This window comes from Carassius auratus, chromosome 45 (assembly GCF_003368295.1).
Source record: "Carassius auratus strain Wakin chromosome 45, ASM336829v1, whole genome shotgun sequence".
Taxonomy (NCBI): domain Eukaryota; kingdom Metazoa; phylum Chordata; class Actinopteri; order Cypriniformes; family Cyprinidae; genus Carassius; species Carassius auratus.
Genome location: NC_039287.1, coordinates 1,778,754 through 1,799,578, shown reverse-complemented (window position 1 = coordinate 1,799,578; position 20,825 = coordinate 1,778,754). Strand labels below are relative to the sequence as shown.

At 34.0% G+C, this 20,825-nt stretch overlaps 1 protein-coding gene across 2 annotated transcripts; it reads left to right on the top strand.

The window, feature by feature from the left end:
* The first annotated feature begins 6,412 nt into the window (after positions 1-6,412).
* On the top strand, positions 6,413-20,304 carry LOC113062843 (opsin-5-like). Of its 2 annotated transcripts, none has more exons than XM_026232870.1 (7): positions 6,413-6,644; positions 8,511-8,662; positions 11,487-11,606; positions 14,907-15,077; positions 15,596-15,930; positions 16,010-16,254; positions 17,620-20,304. In XM_026232870.1, the coding sequence occupies exons 2-7, from the start codon at positions 8,542-8,544 to the stop codon at positions 17,681-17,683; spliced, it is 1,056 nt and encodes a 351-aa protein (XP_026088655.1). In that variant the 5' UTR covers positions 6,413-6,644; positions 8,511-8,541; the 3' UTR covers positions 17,684-20,304. The 2 variants fall into 2 exon arrangements, with proteins under 2 accessions (XP_026088655.1, XP_026088654.1); XM_026232869.1 differs by having other exon boundaries at positions 6,413-6,774.
* Positions 20,305-20,825: the final 521 nt, after the last annotated feature.

The following is a 20,825-nucleotide window of genomic DNA, read 5'->3' as shown; positions in this document are numbered from 1 at the left end:
CATCTAACGTGGTAATGCAAGTCAGAATTCAAACTCTGCATAAATGGGAATGGTTTCTGATAAACTCGGTATGGAGCAGTAAAAAAGTAAATATAAATAAATAAATAAATATAAAAAAATATAAGAAGACTCTTATGTTTGTAAAAACTGTGTTGATCAAATTGAAAATACAGTAAAATAAAAATATTGTAAAATATTATTTCAATAAAAAAAAAAACTATTTTCTTTGAATATTCTTTAAATTGTAATTTACTTACATGATGGCAAATCTGAATTTTCAGCAGCCAACACTCCACTCCACTCCACTCTCACTGCTTTAGGATATCATGCTGCTTCCTTTGATTCAATTATTGGATTTTCAAAAGATTAATCTCAATCACAATTGTCAATCCATAACATTTTTTTATTAGTGCTGTCAATCAATTTTTTTGTTAAATATTAGTTGCACAATTTTCTGTAAATAATCATTCACACAAGCACTTGTCAACGCTGCCGTCTATTGACGTTGCAGTCCCCATTAGAATATTTTTGTCATATTCTGCATCTCAATGTGTGTACTTATACTACGCCTTTAAAGAATGTACTCTTTTGGTGAAGACAAAGTACAGCTTGTCACAGTCAACATCCTCTACAATGATATATAACACAGATGACATTAAATAAATATTCATGCCAGGTTAAATGTTCATTATTAGTAATTCAAACCCCTTCATTTAAACCTCTCTTCTTAACTGTCAGTCGTGCACATCTGTCATATCTTTCCTTTTTTTATGTTTTTTATTCGTATCTGTAGTTCTAAACTGAATCCTTCACCAAAGAACAATGTATTATGGGCAATATTAGCCATTAGAGTGTGCACAAATCCACACTTCAAAAATCTACCTGAAATAGTCGACCATCCGCGGACTTCTGGAGTGCTCTTTTCAACGTACTGTGCTTTGGGACACACTTGTTTTAATCTCACATACTATTTAAGATGGATAGTATGAACATTGGGTCCACATTATCTGTGGTCGCTTCAGGAACAGAATCCGATTGCCGGCTGATAGATAATTAAGGTAAGATTATATAATTATTAAATTCAAATTAAGAGTTTGACTTCTGGTATGCTGCCATTAAATAAAAGGGATAATGGACATCTGCAGTCATTACCAGGGTGCTCCAATCATTTGACAATGATGACTGTCTTGCTGTATATTATTCTTTATGTAAATGAAAATGCAGTGATTTATTCTAATGAAAACCCTTAATCAACAGTCACTATGAGAAATTCTTACATTGTAACCTAATGTAATATAACATGGCATATAGTTCAAAGCTGTAAATAAAACTGTATGTTTGAAAGACATTATTTGTGCCTGAAAGTTACCTGCATTTAAGTTTGAAATAATAGATTGTCCCTCTAGCTCTTTTTCATTAGGTATAGGTCACTTTAACTCCCTCACACTGCTCCGGGCCATTAGCAAGTGCAGGTTTTTCATCCACAGACTGGTTATCTTCAAGCACTCACAGGGTTAGTCAGATGAACTGCCATGGCACTTGACTATTCTGACCTTCACAATGATTGCACTGCATCTTCTTCATTTCTGTTCATCCTGTCTTTAAATAGTGGACTAAAACAAATCCATGGATAGAGATGCAGAGTAATCAATGCATTACCTTGACCTATGGCTGATTTCCCGAGTACGAATCAATGCTGGTCATCATGTCCGGTGATTTGAACAATAATCAGTGATTTGAAATGACTATTAAAATGAACATTTGATGGCACAGCAATCGCCAGTTAATATTTTATAATTAGATGGAAGGTACTATTTTCTCTAAATAGACTGTTGTACATTTATCTTATTCTTTGAATAGTTGTTTATGCTGTATTTTTCTTTTATGCAATTTGAGTTTCAGTTAATCAGTTAATTATTTTGGCGAGGACTTCTTATTACATGTATTTTAAATTGGTGGACGAGACTCATTTAAGTCCAAGGTCTTAGACCATTAATGTTTTATAATTTAATGCAATTTTTCTAATACAAAATTAGCTTATCAGCATATAATTAAGTGAAACATTTAATTGACAAAGTTATTTGTTTCATAATGACTTAGTGTTTGGTTTGTCCTTCTTTTTCTTTAATGGAAACAAGAACATCTGACTGTACACCCGCGTTTGCATAACTTACTTCTTCACATTACAACATGATCTTTCTTTAAAAAATTTCAGTATTTAAAACAATTTCTGTTTATTTCCAGGTTTCAATGGAAAAAAGCTCCTTGATTTTCGGACTGATTTCAGACTTGTGGATGCCATTGCAAATACATATGTCTTTGAATGTGCTTCAGCTCCAGACAAGTTATTTTGGAAATTCGTGGTTTACTAAATAATTTGTAATAGTCACAGAAGGTTCTTTGTTGAATAACATAGATTACCTTAGTAAATGGAATTATACTTACATAATACAGCTAAATGTGTCAGTTTTACAATTGACAATTTTCAGTACATATAAAATCATATTCCTATGTTCCTTTTGTGGAGATGAGAAAATGCTACAGATGATATAATTTAGCCTGTATGTGGGCTGTCTTTAATCTGCCTTTTCATGTGTCATTGGCTACAGATATATCCAAATACTGTGTGTGTGTGTGTGTGTGTGTGCGTGTGTTTATGTGTGAGTATGTGTGCGTGCGTGCGTGCACGTGTGTGTGTGTGTGTGTGAATTTGCTAATGCATTTCTCTGATATGTTGCCAACACTTCAAGCTACTAGGTGCTAATGGATCTTGTTCCTCACACATAACTCTGTCCTCTGGCTCTGACATTTGCTCATAAGTTGAACCAAAATACAAATTACATTTTACTAACATACTTTTTCAAACAATGTTGTATTATATCTGAAAATAAAATGTGATGCAAACCTATGATTTATTTGTTTATTTGTTTTGGTTTGTTTTTTTAGGGTTTTTCTGATTTATTATTATTATTGCTGTTTTCAGATTTGTAGAGTGATAAAAAGAAATCCAAAATCCCCTTTGTAAAAACCTTGTTCAAAATTAAACAATAGCCTGACTTTAATCTAATGTTCAGATTTCGTGTGTGCAAATTAGTGCATATTTAATTAGATAATGCCTTGTTTGAATATTTAAACATCACCTTTTAGAGAACTTGCAACACAAAACAAATGTATCCTTGTTAACTGTCACCCGGCCCCTCGGTGGGATTTACTTCACTATATTGCAATTAAATCCTAAACTAATCATGACAAACTATACAGTATATCGTTGGACAGGTCTAAGACTCCTAAACTGATATTTTACCTTTTTTGTAAAAAATTATGTGGGAAAAGTAATAGATTAATTTATGGCAAGAGTGCACATCGAAAAACCTACATCATAACAGGAGTTATGTCTTATGTCTCAGAAGTCTTCTTTGTTGCCTTTTTCTCACACTTTAGAAACAATCAGAAATTATATATCACTTGAAAACTTAAAATCTCAAAATTCATCTTTTGAAACCCATTTTAAATTTAAACATTGCATTACCAAGAAAAATGATACATCAAAATCACGTTACAAAATGTTTTCAGTCATGAATTATAAAAAATTATTAAGTTTGGATCATGTACTGTCTACGTTCAAAAATGTGAGTGACAGTTAAAATTGAACAAGAATGATGAAGCAAATGTATGCTTAGTTAATACAGTATAGAAGCTTGGGCTAGTTGTCACACATTTTACTCTGTTAGGTTTAATAATCATGCTACAAAAATGTTACTATACTTATCAGTGGCACTGATATTGATGGATGTTGATATCGGATGTTCAGGTATCAGTTGCAAATGTCTTTGTTTATCATGTTATCTCAGCTTTTCAATTGAATTGATGTGGCTAGCAAACAGTAAATACAGGAAATTTCAATTTGAAAGGTGAAATATTAAGTGTCTAGTAATACACACACAATATATATATATATATATATATATATATATATATATATATATATATATATATATATATATATATATATATATATATATATATATATATCAGTTGGTAAAATTGATTACATATTCACAGATTATTTTTGGCAGCACTAATGCAAATAAAACAAAGTAAAATGAAACAAGAAAATTTTTGCTCTTCTCCAGGTTTATAAATCTGACATTGTTATAAAACTATGTAGTTATTGAGTCCAGATGTGTCTTCTTCACAGACATTATGATCAATCTTTAAGACAAGGTTTTGTCAAGCCAGCACTGATGTTTGCCTTGGCATTTTAATTTCTGTGATTATTTTTTGTCATGTAATACTGGTTCCCTTATGAAACCTTCAGCCAAATATAATGCAAATTAACGTACAATATATATCATAGATTGCTGTAATTGATATGCATGTAAGCGAGAGACTGCCACAAACACTCGAGTCTGATTATTTTGATCTGAAGCACATGTACCCAAATAACAAAGCACTAGAGAAATCGTCTCAACCTACAGCTACTGAAGCAATTTACATAAAACGGCCATTATTACCATAATCCTATATGAAAATATACATTGCTTTTATTAACTATTATGGCATTCTTCTAGCCTTTTTTGTTGTTGTTCATGGGTTTATGGCTCTCGTAGGCAAATAAAAATACTAATACTAATAATATACATTTATATTCATATTTTGTAATTTATAAAATATAAATCTCAATTAGGTAAACCTTCTCAGGCTCGTGCTTTGAAGAAAGAGCACGAGAGGTGTGAATAGGTTGTATATTCCAGTAGTATGATGTAGGATGAGATGTTTTCCCCGCTGAAATGTAGAAACAAATTGAAATATTTTAATCCTTTTCTAACACTTGAAACTTAAGCATTGTGCATGGAATATAAATGTAAAATTTCAGTTAATCTTGAGGAAACGGGGAGAAAAATGATCGGCCCTCTGATCATTTTTGGCTAAATAAAAGAGAAGTTGCAAAGGTTGTGTGAATTTGTGTTAAGTCTAACTAAATTAAGAAACATGGCAAATGGCCAGTGCTTGTGTAAATAACAGGGAGACATCAACATCTGTGACCTGCATCCCTTGAGTATATGCAGAAATATGCATCATAGTGTGCAGCCAGTTCTAGTTTCCATTTCTTCAGCAGTTGGATGGACATGAAATTCCTGTGACAGTGAATGTTTTAAAAATAGAATTGCAGCCATTACTGCCATTTACTCATCCTCATGTTGTTTCAAATCTGTATAACTCACTCTCTTTAGTGTAAAACTAAATTAGAAAGTTATGAAGAATTTTTTTTCACTGTGAATTGTCAAATGCCAAAAGGGGCATACATTTGTCACTGCTGACTGGAGTTTTGTTGGCCTGATGGAGAAAGTGTCATAACATTCTTTACTTTTACCAAATTGTTGACAATGATTTTATTGATACATTAATTTTAGGACCACCAAAAAATTTCACCAATTTCAGTATAGATTTGACATTTACTGCACATTAACCTCTTATTATGGCATAACAGACAAAAGGCTCGTCATGATTAAACTTAAAGAATTGTTTAATTTACATTTAAATGACTTCTAGTTGGTTTAATAGAAGCCACTAGCTTTAAATCAAAATGCAATTTCGTGTTACTAAATTCAGGCCTGATACTAGTGGATTTTCAGGTGCCAACATGCTTTGCATAAGTGCATTAGACTGAATGTGGAGCGTAAAGGTCAGATTTGTTTTGAGAAAAAGGACACTTGTTAGTGTTACATATTTTATTGTGTTGTGGATGAGATGAGGTTGGAGTTTTGGAGATTACCATTTTGAAGAGTGGAACTTGTGCTTAATTTGAGGCTTTAGTATTAAAAGTATTTGTTGAATATGCTGTCAACCAGAGATATTTAAAGTAAACAATACTTTCTTATATTTGCTCACATATGGCTGCTGTTCTTTGCTGAAAAATGTAAGTGTATTTAGAATGTTGTTTGTGCTGTTTCTAGTCGGCAGTTAACTTATTTAGCTGAAAAAGTTTTTTTTTTTTTTTTTTTTTTTTTTTTACTTTAAATCAAATTTAATTGTTTTGTTTTGGGCTAATGTGTTTTATTTTTAATTTGATAGAACCCCACCCTATTACTTGTAAAAAGTTGATATTTTAATAATAATTATTATAATAGAAAAATTTAAATGTAAGATATAGTACAATGACTTAATGCTAAAATGAAATCAAAATAAATATTTTATGGTTTTGCAGTTGTTACTTCACGTTGTTATCGCAATTCATTATAATGTAATTATTATATATCATTAATACCGACACTGAAAAGTATATACATTGCTGTGCATCCCATTCGTACGATTTATATACTTATGTAAACACATGATTGCATGATTGACAGATCTATCACATGAGGGGCGGGGCTTCACGGATTAGAACTGTCAGTGCAACAGCATGTGAACTACCAATAGTGGAGGAAACCGTGCAGAGCTGACTGGATTTCTTCTAAATCGCCGGTTACTTTGACCAGCCACTATTTCTCGTTATAAACTGAGCTCCACTTTCTTGTAGATAATCGGTCATCGCTTTTCCTAGCTCTAAGGGACCGTGCTGAACAACGACTATCATCATCATCAGAAAGAGAAGTAGCCAGAACAACAGCCGCTCAACTGAAGCGTACCAACATAATAACGTAAGGAATCAGCTGTGTGTGTGATTTAAAAACGTGGATTATGGAGAAGTTATCAGATCAATTTTAGGATCATTTCCAGACTAGAGAAAAGTGCTCAGATCCACCGGGATGGTTGAAGAGTTATAGCAAGGTAAGCGTTTGTTTCTGGGGAAACATCAGTGGCATTCTGAACGCTTTCGTGCGGTTATTGTTGTGTTACATGCACATGTTGCGTCTGCTTTTGTGCCTTTGTTTGTTTACGATCATACATCTGTGAGAACTCAGTCATAATGATTCAAATTAACGAAGGTTTCAAATAAAGCCTTGATAGCATTGTTGCTTAAACTTTAATTAGTGTATTATTTATTTTACTCAAATTATACTGTCCTGCAAAGTCTTGTTTCAATATAGTTTTTTTGTTCTTTGAATTTTCAAATGAATGATACTCTGTTTTAAGATGCTCAGTACATCATTACAGCTGACAGATACAGACAGTTTTCAGCTAGCCCTGTGTTGTTATTACACAATTATTTGCGGAGAATAACATTGTAATAACAAGTTTTTTAAAGTCAACACATAGACTACAAGAATTAAGTGCAGGATCTGGCGTCATCTCTGCTGATTTTGCACAAATTTTAATAGATATGATATTAATAATCGTTCAGGAATTTATCAAATTTAATACAAATACAGAAATCGACTTCTGTGTTTTTAATAACTTGTAATTCTGTACGTTTTTTTTTTTTTTTTTTTTACAGAATTTAATACAAAATTAAGTTAATGAGCATACAACCATTATATCAGACAGATGTGCACTTTAATAGCATCTCACTCTGATTCCTCCAACAAAAGAGCAGTTATTCTTTACTGCTCTTTATAGAAAGTCACATTTCTCTTGTTAGTTCTCAGAGGTTCGTGGTTGTACATTAGAATCCTTTTTTATGAATGTAACTCAAAAACTGACTTGTCATGTGACAGCTTTGAAATGATCATCGCATGCATCAAGTGATCATCTCTTAGAACTTCAGTTGATTTTATGAGATTTAATTATTTAGAATTTTTTTTTATTTTGGGGTGGAGATTCACTGTTTAGTAACCTCACACATTTCCTAACACGATTTGGAGGGGCTTTAACTAAAACATGGATGCAGCCTCACCTCTGATCTCATGGGAGATGATTGCAAAAGCTGTGTGTCACCTGAGAGTGTAGCGAATGCTCATTAAGTTAAGCCTACTGGGTTTTCTTTCTCCATAAATCCACTAGAAGCTTTATATTGACTAACAGTGGTGATAGGAAATGCAATACTGTGTCCATTTTAGTTGTAGTTTCAATTGGTTTTTTTCATAAATGATTGTCGTTGGCTGTTTGGTGTTTGACAGGTGTTCTTTGGCCACTGCCAAATAATAGCATTCTTTTGACATGACCTCACCTTTTTGGAAAAACAGTCTACAGGACTCACAGAACAAAAATGTGATATGATGACTACAAAATCAAATGTAACTTTGCTGCAATGGGAATCAATTATTGTCTATTGCACTAGTAATCTCCTCTGCTATTCTCCTAAAATGCGTGACGGGAAAAAGACACACTATCATCTCTTCAAAAACAACGTTGTATAACAATCCTGATGTAGCAGTTTTTCTACATGTCCTATTGTCCAAGTTAATATAATATTAAAAATGTTAAATAAATACTTAAATTCAACAATTCTCAAGGACTGCCCTTAAGCAGTCTATAGACAGTTTAGTAGACAAACAAATAAGTGCATACATTTATATTTACTGTTGGATATGGCTTCCGTCCAGCTTACAGTATGTCTCAAAACTGAGTTCAAAGATGAATCTGTTTTCGTTTTTTATTTAGAATTTTTTGCTTTTATTCTGCAGGAAAGTAATCACACTCCTAAGTAAGGCACTAATGGAGAATGAGACCATCCCTTCGGGCTACGTCCCACATTACCTTCTTCGAGGAGATCCCTTTGCTTCCAAGCTGTCCAAGGAGGCAGATATAGTGGCGGCGTTCTACATCCTTATCATCGGTAAGTGTGCAAGGTGGTTGTTGATGTGAAAGTTTTTTGTAAGCAGCATGTGACTTGTCATGGATAAGATCAGAAATAATAATTTAATAATAATAATTAGAGTTTTAGTGGGAATGATTGTATTTATTTCTTGTTGATTTTAAGAAAGTTTGTCTTGTAAAATGTCTTCAAGCAAGTATCTGTAGTGAATTTAATGAACTGAAATGTTTTAATTATATTCGGGTTACCAACAATAACATGATAAAAGCATCAGAAATCATACTGATACTCAGTGATGTCAGAGAATGAGGTTTTGCAATCAGATTTATTCTGTTACGTAATCTTTCCTGAACATATAACAGCCTTGGATAAGAACCACTTAACGTCATATTGGTTGGTAGGGCCTACATGCTAATGAACAGTCTTGGGAGTAGACACATTAACATAATCTTTAAAACATTGGGTCCAAACCCTGATGGTGCATTATGAATATAATATTGCCCACCCTAGAACTGTAACTTAACTGAATATAGCTTTAATAAGTTTGTTTTTAATAAATATGTGTGCGCCATTGCCATGTGTTCTGGCAAAAGAGAAAAGATTCTGCAAGATTATCCATGCTTTATTTATGAATGGATGAATTTCATTTGAAGATGTTTGTATTGACTAACAAAAGTAGCCTGTGTACAGTATGTATAAAATGTTTAAGCACATTATAGAGCTTTTTCTAACACTTTCTAAGGTGTTCTGAATGCCTGTTTGCCAACATGTTTTTAACTCTTTCTGAATTAAAAAACAAACCAAAAACATTTAAATGAAATGTTATAGAGAGGCTTAAAGGTGCATTCTTAAGAAAGAACCAAAACTTGACTTGTAACTTACCATATTTACTGACATATCACTCAAGGCTTACTGATGTAAAAATTATACTTACACTTTATTTGGAGTACAACTTGTGCACAATGCACTTTTCTTAATAATAAGCCTAAATGTGTTTTAATGTTGCTACTGATGAGGATTGTATAATATCGGTCTTTAAATGCAAGTCCTTTCAAGTGTACATGAAGTACACCTACAATAGTTCTACTTGAGTACAATCAAATATACTTCAGTATATGTTTAGTTGGACTCCAGCACTACTTCTGCACAATTAAAGTGCATCAAGTACAAAATTAGTTGTTCCAATTTAGGAGGCTTTAAATATACCAGTTTAGTATACAAAAAAAAAATACAAAAAAATTGCATGGTATTTTTTATGAAGTACATAAATATGTAAATGTATTCATAGTATTCAGATACAGTATATTTATTTTTCACTTTGGCAGTTTTAAATAATTTTTAATTGGCATAACATCTCCAAGAGGATGATTGCTAATTCCAATCTGCATAGTTGTTAAAAATAATTGAGTTTTTTCCAAAGCAATGTCTGTCTTTTATGCAATGCATTTTTGAAAAGTGCTATTTAAAAATGTTTTGCCAATGCATGTCTGTTTTTTGTGCAATACGCTTTAGAAAAATGTAATTTCATAATCAATTTTTTTTTTTTTGTTCAGCGAAACATCATTTAGTACAGCCATCCATCAACAACCATGGTATTAAAACTATTCTTTGAAGGACGTTGCATTGCTTTTTTTTTTGTTCAGATAGTTTCCTTTGCCAAGATTTCCATGTAATGGAAATTCTCTTTTGACCTGAAAGATGTGTGTGATTCAGTGAAAAGTCTAAATCAATAGTTCTTCCTTGTTGTATTTCACAGTCTGTTCTCCTCTGTTTGAATCACAGGATCAGACAGAAGGTGTTGCATTAGACATTTACTCTCAGTAACACATACAGATCAACATATGCCAGTGATGAACAGGGTTCAGTTTAGACTTTAAGACAACAATATAGTATTTTCATTTATGGATGGACTGTTTAAGAGCATAAAAATTAATCTTCTAGTGATCTTAATGTGTGTGATCCATGCACATTGATTCATGATCATATGAGAACAGCAGTATTTTCATTCATGGATGGACTGTTTAAGAGCATTACATGTATCTGTTAGTGATCTTAATGTGCGTGATCCATGCACATTGATTCATGATCATATGAGAACAGCAGACTACAGGAAAGTGAAAGAATTCATTGAGTAGTCACATGAAATAAACCATCTTCTTTGAAGTGTTTCATTAGTCAGCTGACACAAAAGGACAAGATGTGAAATTACTGTATGTACCGCACTCTTCACAATGACCTCTGTATTAGAAATCTGATTTTCAAAAAGGGGCCTTGGTCATTATGGATTGAACATAAGATTTTTGAGTAATATAAGTTTTATGTGGTTCAATTTTATGACACTTTGAAAGCTCTTTTAAGAGAAATACATTTTAGCAGGCACATATGTGATCATCCCAAATCAAAAGGAGAGAAAAGAGGAATAACATGAATGGAAACATTGTTTAATTTGAATGTTTGTGGCTGTAACCAGAAAAGACTAACTATCACTTTGCTCTTTTGTTATAGTGACCTTATTTTGCCCTTTCACTGGGAAATGGGACAACCAGCAACATTCGACTCTTATTACTTCTCTAAAAATAATTGGTACAACAGAAGTCTCAATATGCAGTCATTGTATTTCCACAAATAGACAGCTCGCAAACACCTGCGACTCAAACTGATATAAATGACTCAATATAATGGAAAGAATAAGACTGTTAAGGTCCAATACTTTTTTTCAGGCATTTTAAAAACAGCATCAATGTCAAATTGTGTTCACTATTTAAAAAGGTGTTATGTACTGTGTGTGCATTTACATCTTTGGGAGAAAACATGCAGTACAACAGTTATTTTTATGTTTTTACAGGTATCTTGTCAGCCACTGGAAATGGTTATGTCATATATAAGACCATCAAACGGAAGAGCAAGTTAAAGCCACCAGAGTTCATGACACTGAACCTAGCTGTGTTCGACTTTGGCATATCAGGTGAGACTGTGAGTTTGACTGACTTGATGTCATGCTGCTGAAATATTGCTTTCATCTGTCAGATGTGCTCTGCAACAATGAATTCTTATTTATAAAGTGAAATAGAAGTAAAAAGATGTATTAGATTACTTAAATGATCTCTTTGTTGTTTATATTTTTCTCTGTCTTTGTGTGTGTGTGTTGAAGATACCGTATTTTCCGGACTATAAGTCGCACCTGAGTATAAGTCGCATCAGTCCAAAAATGTGTCATGATGAGGAAAAAAACATATATAAGTCGCACTGGACTATAAGTCACATTTATTTAGAAACAAGAACCAAGAGAAAACATTACCGTCTCCAGCCGCGAGAGGGCGCTCTATGCTGCTCAGTGGTAGACTACAGGAGCAGTGAGCAGCATAGAGCGCCCTCTCGCGGCTGGAGACGGTAATGTTTTCTCTTGGTTCATGTCTCATAGTTCATTTCTCTTAGGTCATGTCAAATTAATTTTGATAAATAAGTGGCACCTGACTATAAGTCGCAGGACCAGTCAAACTATGAGAAAAAGTGCGACTTATAGTCTGGAATATACGGTACTATAAGGCTTTCAGTGTGTAGTATGTATAGCTTGTATTGGGCTTTGGGCATTATGTTCTGAGTTGACAACATGGCAGTAAATCAGCAAAGGTTCAGTTCTGTCTCTTTTATGATACTTGTCACTTTCCTCCTTACTGATTTATTTGCTGTTATTGAAATGATGCACCTCCATAAATTATACCCAGAATTCTAAGCCACAAGGTTATATAAGTGAACAAAAGATCAAGTGAATGCCTTGATTGACTCTCTTTTCCTTACTCAGGTCATCTTTTTCTTATTTTATTGTTTAAAATGAACACATCTGTCTTATTGTGATTTTGCACCTTTTGTTAAAAAGTCTGTTGTAACCCTGGACCACAAAAATAGTCACAAGTCGCTGGGGCATATTTTTACCAATAGCCAAAATAAAAAAAACATTGAATGGTTCGGAATAATTGTTTTTTTCTTTTATGACAAAAATCATTATGATATTAAGGAAAGATCATGTTCCATGAAGATATTTTGTACATTTCCTACCATAAATATATCCAAAAAATTTTGATTAGTAATATGCATGGCTAAGAATTAATTTGGACAACATCAAGGGCGATTTTGCCAGTTTTTAGATTTTTTTTGCAACCTCAGATTCCAGTTTTTCAAATAGTTGTATCTCGGTCAAATATTGTCCGATCCTAATACATCAATGGAAATCATATTTTTTCAGCATTCAGAATATGTCTCAGTTTTCAGAAAAAGTGGCACTTAAGACTGGTTTTGTGGTCCAAGGTCACATATAGTAATATATATTTATAGTAATATAGCTCTATATTTTACATAAATTTAGAAATGCAGCGTGATGTAAAATTTCCAAGAGTTTGGTGTGACCAAAGAAAAAACTATGTTAGTTTTAGTAAAAATCATAAAGTTCTTATGGTTATTGATTAAAGTGTATTTCATTCTCAAATGTAGTTTTGTTAGTTCTGACACTAAACGTCTAATAGAAAACACACAACATGATTGCTGAAATATTGTCAGGGAAAATTCTTCTTCTTAAGTTGGTATAATATAATCTCCATTATAGACAAATCTATCAGTACTTTTTTAATGGGTCACAGAGCTATTTCACTGGAGCTTGTACCCCAGTAAAAGGAGAAACCACTGATTCCAATGTCCTGGCCTTTGTTCCTTCTTCAAAGATCAACATATTTGGATTGATACTTTTACTCTAGCCCCACCTAGTGGATATTTAGTATCACTTCCTCAGGGGTGCAGTGACCGCTGCTGATATTAAATGCTGCTTACAGATCAATTTTCATGCAAATACGCTTTTGTGGTAACACTTATAATCATGAACACGAATAATCATGTACTAATGCTTAAATTAAATATCCAATGAAATTATGAATAAGGCATGTACTAATCAAGAAACTAACTAACTTATAATTATACCACAAGTCATATAAATTCATGTGCAATTATTGACCACCTTGACTACATGCTAGCAAGTATAGTTAGTTAGTATATGTATATTTAATTATAGATATATAAAATCATATATGATTTATAGTTTTAAACCCTCAGAATCAAATCAGTAGTTACTTCCAAAATGTCACTGAAGAAGACTGGCTAAACTTGTCACCTCTTATCAGGATGACATCGCTGTATTTGAAAAATAATGAGGCTTTTGTTTCCCAGGAGTCATGCACATGGCATGACTTGACTTGGGGTCATCTTGTGCTTTCCACCTCTGGCTACTCTTCCTCGTTTTTTTGTCCACATATATGTAATCTATATGTATTGATGAGAATCTGCATCATATATCAAATGTCAAAGATATAAGAGCCATTTTGAGTGGTTAAGAAACATCATGAACTAAAGTTTGCACTTTGCTGCGCTCTTGAATGTTATTGTTAAAGGAAAACGCAACCGTTTTCCTTATTCCACTATGTTCTTCCCTCAACTTAGATGAATTGATACGTACCTCTCCCGTCTCAATCGCTGTAGCATGTGGCTCCACTATGCTAGCGTTTAGCTTAGCACCATTCATTCCTAAAGATCCAAACAGAGATGAATTTAGAAGCCACCAAACGCTTCCATGTTTTCCCTATTTAAAGACGGTTACATGAGTAGTTGCACGAGTAAGTATGGTGACGGATAAAAAATGATAATTATAATGTATGGTGGAAGAGCACTTTTCGAGAGTGATGATATTACTGTGCCGAGGTCGAAGTGCTGCAAATTGCTCTTCTGCCATACATTATAGTTATCAATTTTTATCTGCTTTTATCGCCACGTTTTATTTTGTGTCACCATACTTTCTCGTGTAACTACTCATGTAACCGTCTTTAAATAGGGAAAACATGGAGCCTTTAAATTCATCTGTTTGTATCCTAAAGAATGAATGGTACTGAACTAAATGCTAGCATAGTGGTAACAGCGATTGAGTGCGCGCACTGAGATGGGAGAGGTACGTATCAACTCATCTAAACTGAGGAAAGAACATAGTGGAATATGGAAAAATGTTGGTGTTTTCCTTTAAGGACATGAATGAGATCTTATTTTATCTATATGGTCATTGCTCCAAAACTTGGATACTGCTCAGGTACTCTTGGTTGCTCCCAGTTTCTTTCTGTGAAATAGCCCTGAGAGCTTGCTGTAAAACAAAAGTATTCTTTTGTCAGTGATATTTGCGTATAAAATTTCTTATGGTTGTTTAACATCAAGTTCTTTTTGTATGTTTTGTCAGTCACTGGAAAACCATTCTTCATAGTGTCTAGTTTTTCCCATCGCTGGCTGTTTGGCTGGCAGGGCTGCCGCTACTACGGCTGGGCCGGCTTTTTCTTCGGATGCGGAAGTCTCATTACCATGACAATTGTCAGCTTAGACCGCTACTTGAAGATCTGTCATTTAAAATATGGTAATTAAAATGAGCCTATCTGTTTGTCTGTGATGCTATCCGTCTGTCTAACTGTCCTTCTATATTTCTATCTGTCTGCCATTCTATCAATTGTTCTATCCATCTATCTGTCATCATTTCTATTGATGTGTCTGTCAGCGGCTTTTTTGTGTGTTATTCTATCTTTTTTCAATGTATCGTTCTGTTTCTTTTTGTCTGTTATTATATCTGTTGTTGTATCTGTCGGTGTCTATTATATCTATTCTATCTGTATTCTATCTATCTTTTTGTAGTTCTTTCTATCATTCTGTCTGCCTACTTGTCATTCTTTACTGTTGTCATTCTTTACTGTTGTATCTGTGAGTCTGGGTCGGTTGTTATATCTATTCTATTAGTCTGTCATTCTATTTTTTTATCAATATTTATTTCTGTCGGTCTGTATTTTTGTCTATTGTTCTATCCGTCATTCTGTATTTCTGTGTATCTATCATTCTAGCTGTCTAGCTAGCTTTACTAACATCAGTTCACTCTGCCATCAGGTTCATGGTTCAAACGGCATCATGCCTTTCTATCTGTGGTTTTTACATGGATCTACGCGGCCTTCTGGGCCACCATGCCAGTGGTGGGCTGGGGCAACTACGCACCTGAGCCGTTTGGCACCTCCTGCACGCTGGACTGGTGGCTGGCCCAGGCCTCGGTGTCTGGCCAAAGCTTTGTCATGTGCATGCTCTTCTTCTGCCTCATCTTCCCCACCTGCATTATCTTCTTCTCCTATGTCATGATCATCTCCAAGGTGAAATCCTCAGCCAAAGAAGTCTCTCATTTCGACACACGGAACAAGAACAACCACATCTTGGAGATGAAGTTGACTAAGGTTTGCATGTTTTGATAATCAGAAATGCTCTTTGGAAATGCCATATCATTTGTTATACGGTTCCACTTGTGTCCTCCAGGTGGCGATGCTGATCTGTGCTGGGTTTTTAATAGCTTGGATCCCTTATGCTGTGGTATCGGTGGTGTCTGCTTTTGGAGAGCCTGATTCAGTGCCTATCTCGGTCTCTGTTGTGCCAACTTTGCTGGCTAAGTCCTCTGCTATGTACAATCCAATCATATACCAAGTCATCGACTGTAAGAAGAAGTGTGCAAAATCATCTTGCTTTCAAGCTTGGAGTAAAAAGAAACACTGCAAGACATCAAGGTATGTGCTATGTTCAAATTCTAGAAAAATTAGGGAAGAACTGGCTTCTTCTCACATTTTAATATACTGTATGAACATCCTACATCCAAGGAGTATTTACCGTATTTTGAGTATAAGTCCAAAAATAGGTCATGATGAGAAAAAAAACATCAGTCACACTGGACTATAAGTCGCATTTATTTAGAACCAAGAGAAAACATTACCGTCTACAGCCGCGAGAGGGCGCTCTATGTCTTCAGTGGTAGACTACAGGAGCACTAAGCAGCATAAGAGCGCCCTCTCGTGGCTATACACGGTAATGTTTTCTCTTGGTTCATGTCAAATTAATTTTGATAAATAAGTCGCACCTGACTATAAGTCGCAGGACCAGCTAAACTATGAAAAGAGTGCGACTTATAGTCCGGAAAATACGGTAACCTAAATTTGCTGAAAATGTACTCACCCTCAGGCCACCCAAGATATAGATTTGTTTCTTCATTTGAACAGATTTAGAGAAATGTATAATTACATCACTTGCACACCAATAGATCCTCTGCAGTGAATAGATGCCGTGAAAATTACTTGTGGATTATTGTAATGTTTTTATCAGCTGTCTGCACTCTCATTCTGATGCAAATGCAATTGTAAATACTATTGCAAAAGCAATTTCCACCAATTTCTCCATCTTACCTGAGGATATTATTCCTTTAAAATACTTTTAATCAGAACATGAAACACTTGGGTACATGTATACAAATGATCATGAATTATTCCTATTATGATTTATATCATTATATTATGAATCAATATGCACTATGCAAATGCTCATCCCACTGTGGGTGGATGTTTTTTTGCTGCTGTGCTGCATCTTGCTGTCGGTCTTGTTTCATTAGTCTTGTGTTAAAACACTATATTTAAGTTACTTAAAAACAGTTACCTGTGTCGAGAAGTTTTACCTGGTTAGCATGGCTTTGATAGCCTTTGCATGTAGATTTTCTGTAGCTGCAGAAAATGGCATTATTTTCCATTTATGCCATGCAAAAGTGACCACGTATTCTTATATCTTTTTTTTAAGCAACCCATTGCTGATATTTCGATATAATAGTAGTTGTCTTACAAATTTGGTTTTGCAGAGCTCTTAAAACAATGGAAATTCTGAATGCAAAAACATCTGTCTTTATCGATTTGTTGGTGTGCAGCAAGAATGTGATGCATTTACATGTTCATTGTCATTCTGGGACACCATAAAATATTGTCAAATAAGTTTTTTAATGCTCGTTGGAAAGAATTTTGACATAAAATCTAGTATAACTTGATTAGGCTGAACGTAACAGAAATATCTGACTGACCGAAAGCTACTGAATGCAGCTGTCTTGCTTTTCCCAGGTTCTACTCCATCTCCGCCTCCCTGAAACAGAGACCAGCCAATGAAGTTCCAACTGAGATATGAGGAAATGACAGGAACTCACAATGGCCTGTGAAAGGACACTGGGCAATTTGTTATTGTGCAATTTAGTCATCAACAGTTCACACCTGCCTAACTTTGCCATTTTATCCTACTACAGTCAACTTCACATACTCTGCAAACACATCTATAAAGTTCATCTGTGTCTGTATAAAATAACTATGTGGAAAATATTATGTATTTTTATTTTATTATTATTATTATTATTATTTGTTTGTATTCTATTCCAGCATTCACAGAACCACAATGTACTCTATATATCATCTGCTTGAAGTCTAAAGTGGCGTCACTTTTCCACAAGTCTGTGTTCAGTCTATTGTATTTTATTGAAACTGGTCACACACACATCTATACAACAGTATGGTCACAGATAAACAACAATATATAGATATAGCTATACACAGTATACACGAAATGAGTGCATAATGTTGTTATTATTATTTATCAAATGCACCGATGCACTGTTTGAGACTATTTAATTTCGTTTATATTTTTATAACAGATATACAGTAGGTTGATAGTTTCAGGGCATGTGCAATGATTATATACGTACATCAGAAATTTTACATTGAAAGGTGTCCCCCAAATATTCAGTCCATGGTCTTAACAATTTTTATGTTTTCCTCATTTTATTTTTAAACATTTATCTCATTTAACATTCTTAAATATTAACCTTTTTGCATGTTATCAACCTGCTGAAAGCCTCTAAGCCTCTAAGGGGTCATATGATGCGATTTAAATTTTTCCTTTCTCTTTTTGGAGTGTTACAAGCTCTTGGTGCATAAAGAAGGTCTGTAAAGTTGCAAAGACTAAAGAATCAAATCCAAAGAGATATTCTTTATAGAATTTATGAGTCAACCACGTCCTCCTAAAATGGCTCATTCAAACACGCCCACCACGTCTACATCACGATGTGGGAAGATTTGCATAACACCACCCAAATGTTCAAGCAAAGAAAGAATACGTAATGTAACGAATAAGTCCCGCTGTTGCCGCCTGCACTATGTCATGCTGTGTGTTTCGTTTTCGTTGTGTTTCTTTTGGTCTTCCAAAAGAGGACACAACTAGAAATCAGTGATTAAGTTGTATTTACAACACTGTTCCAGAACAGTTCAATCTAAATAGTCAGATGTGTGCAGCGCATTTTATTGAGGACGAGGACTGTTTTCGGTGAGAGTAGCCTACAATGCCGGTGTCTGTTTTTAGAAAGTGGGGCAGTTACAACTTTGCAAGGACAGTCTGGTGCTTCTGACTCACAGTCTGTAAGTATGACTTCAGATGTAAAGGATTTGACAATGAAGGCCTAAAATGAACATTTACTGTATAATGGTGTTTTATTATTAGAGAGAGGCTTGTAAATATTCAAAACAAAACACTAGCACAATAATGGCTAAATAGAATTAAATATACAAAAGGTTAAACTTATTTAGATGCAGATCACTGTTTTACCTGAATGGCAACCAGTAAGATTTTTGTATCAGTAGGTTTGATTATATTATCACTACAAAAATTGTTGCAGAAATTAATTACAAAGAAAGAAGTACCATTGAGTTTAACATGAAATTTTGAAATAGACTGAAATAGTTTTGTTTTTTACATCTTTGAAAAAAAAAATATTTCACAATGTACAGTGATAAAAACTAAATAAACAAAGGCGAATTGTTCAGAAATATATTTTCTTGGAAGGCAAAATATTTAGTAGAATGTCCAGGTTAATTTTATAATTTTTTTCCTTTTTTTTAATCATTTTGAAAAAGTGAACAACAATTCAAAAAGTGAACAAAAAGCTTTGAACCTCAACTGAGTAAATTAATTTTTTTAATGAAAGTTTTCTTTTTTTAATGCTTCATATAGCTCAGACAATGGTTTACAATGGTCTTTAGCTTTATTGTAAATGAGTGGCTTTGTGGTGTGCTCTTATCGACGAAAGCTAGAATAAAGTTTACCTTGCAAATGTATGGTCTGATCTTGTTGGGTTCAGTACTGAGCCTCTGATAACTGTATTACCCAAGGTACTTCAAATCCTTTCAGGCTTTTGGTAGATGATCCTTATAGTGTTGGTTTTCCCTGAACAGTTTATCCCATTTTCAGCTGTTCAATATAAAGCCAACATCTTTTTTTTCTGATGCTTTCATGCCAATGTGACAGAGAGGGTGACTTCCCCTGCAAATCAATGCCCCAGTTGCAGGAAGTAGATAATGCACTGGATGCCTCACTGCCTGCCTTCTACTGTCCTTGTCATAATGCAGTTTACAGCATGCAGGAGCCAGAATAACAACCAGACAATGTGCTAAAAGACCCTTCAATTTCCACTGAAAGCTTTAAAAGCCACCTCTCATGTTGTCTTTGAGTGAGATTTGAATTGAAAGCCTTTTCATGTATCTTATGCTTTAATCAGCTTGATGAATAATGTAATGTACCGTACAGTATAGTATGTATGAGTATGAGTATGAGTGATAAGCACATTAAACCTTAAGCGAAAAGTAATGAAACCAAAGGTAAACCAATCATGGCATTGTTTCATTTAGGTAGATAGGATATCGTATCCTTTTCAATCAGACCTGACAGGCTTGTCAATGGATAAGACTGATTAACCTTAAAAAAAATAAAATAACGCTTTTAAATCACCATTAAATGATAGAATAGACTAGTCTACAGTAAATAACATTTGACCTTACTCATCAAACCTAACAAAATGGTTTTCACATATGGTCGCAGAAAGCACATAGAAGTAACCAGAAAATGTATTGCCATGGTGAATTGATGTAAAATGGGATAACTAAAGTGGAGATCTGGGAGACAAAGCTGTCAGATTGAAGGAAACCAAAGATCTGCATATTTCACAAGCGGGAGGCGCACAATATATCTTCTATACTATTTTCAGGGCTTTGCTTCTGCAATAAATACAGTAACAAATTATTGTTCTGGTGCATTCAATTTCAAAATGCCATTGCATTAGTCAGTTTATATAATGCCCTCAGGATTTCAGCATTTTGTTGCAGATATCTTAGCACAACCCTTAATATTTTTATTGATGTTACAGTAAATCATACTGCACCTTGATTACATTACAATATGGTCTACAGGGTTTTAAGATTTCAGTTCCACAGGTATAAATGTTTCTCTG

Bases quoted from the DNA above. Each gene is read 5' to 3' on its own strand.
- LOC113062843 (XM_026232870.1), top strand. From the start codon at position 8,542: ATGGAGAATGAGACCATCCCTTCGGGCTACGTCCCACATTACCTTCTT. The intron at 8,663-11,486 runs GTAAGTGTGCAA...ATGTTTTTACAG, and splicing joins GTTCTACATCCTTATCATCG to GTATCTTGTCAGCCACTGGA. The intron at 15,931-16,009 runs GTTTGCATGTTT...TGTGTCCTCCAG, and splicing joins TGGAGATGAAGTTGACTAAG to GTGGCGATGCTGATCTGTGC.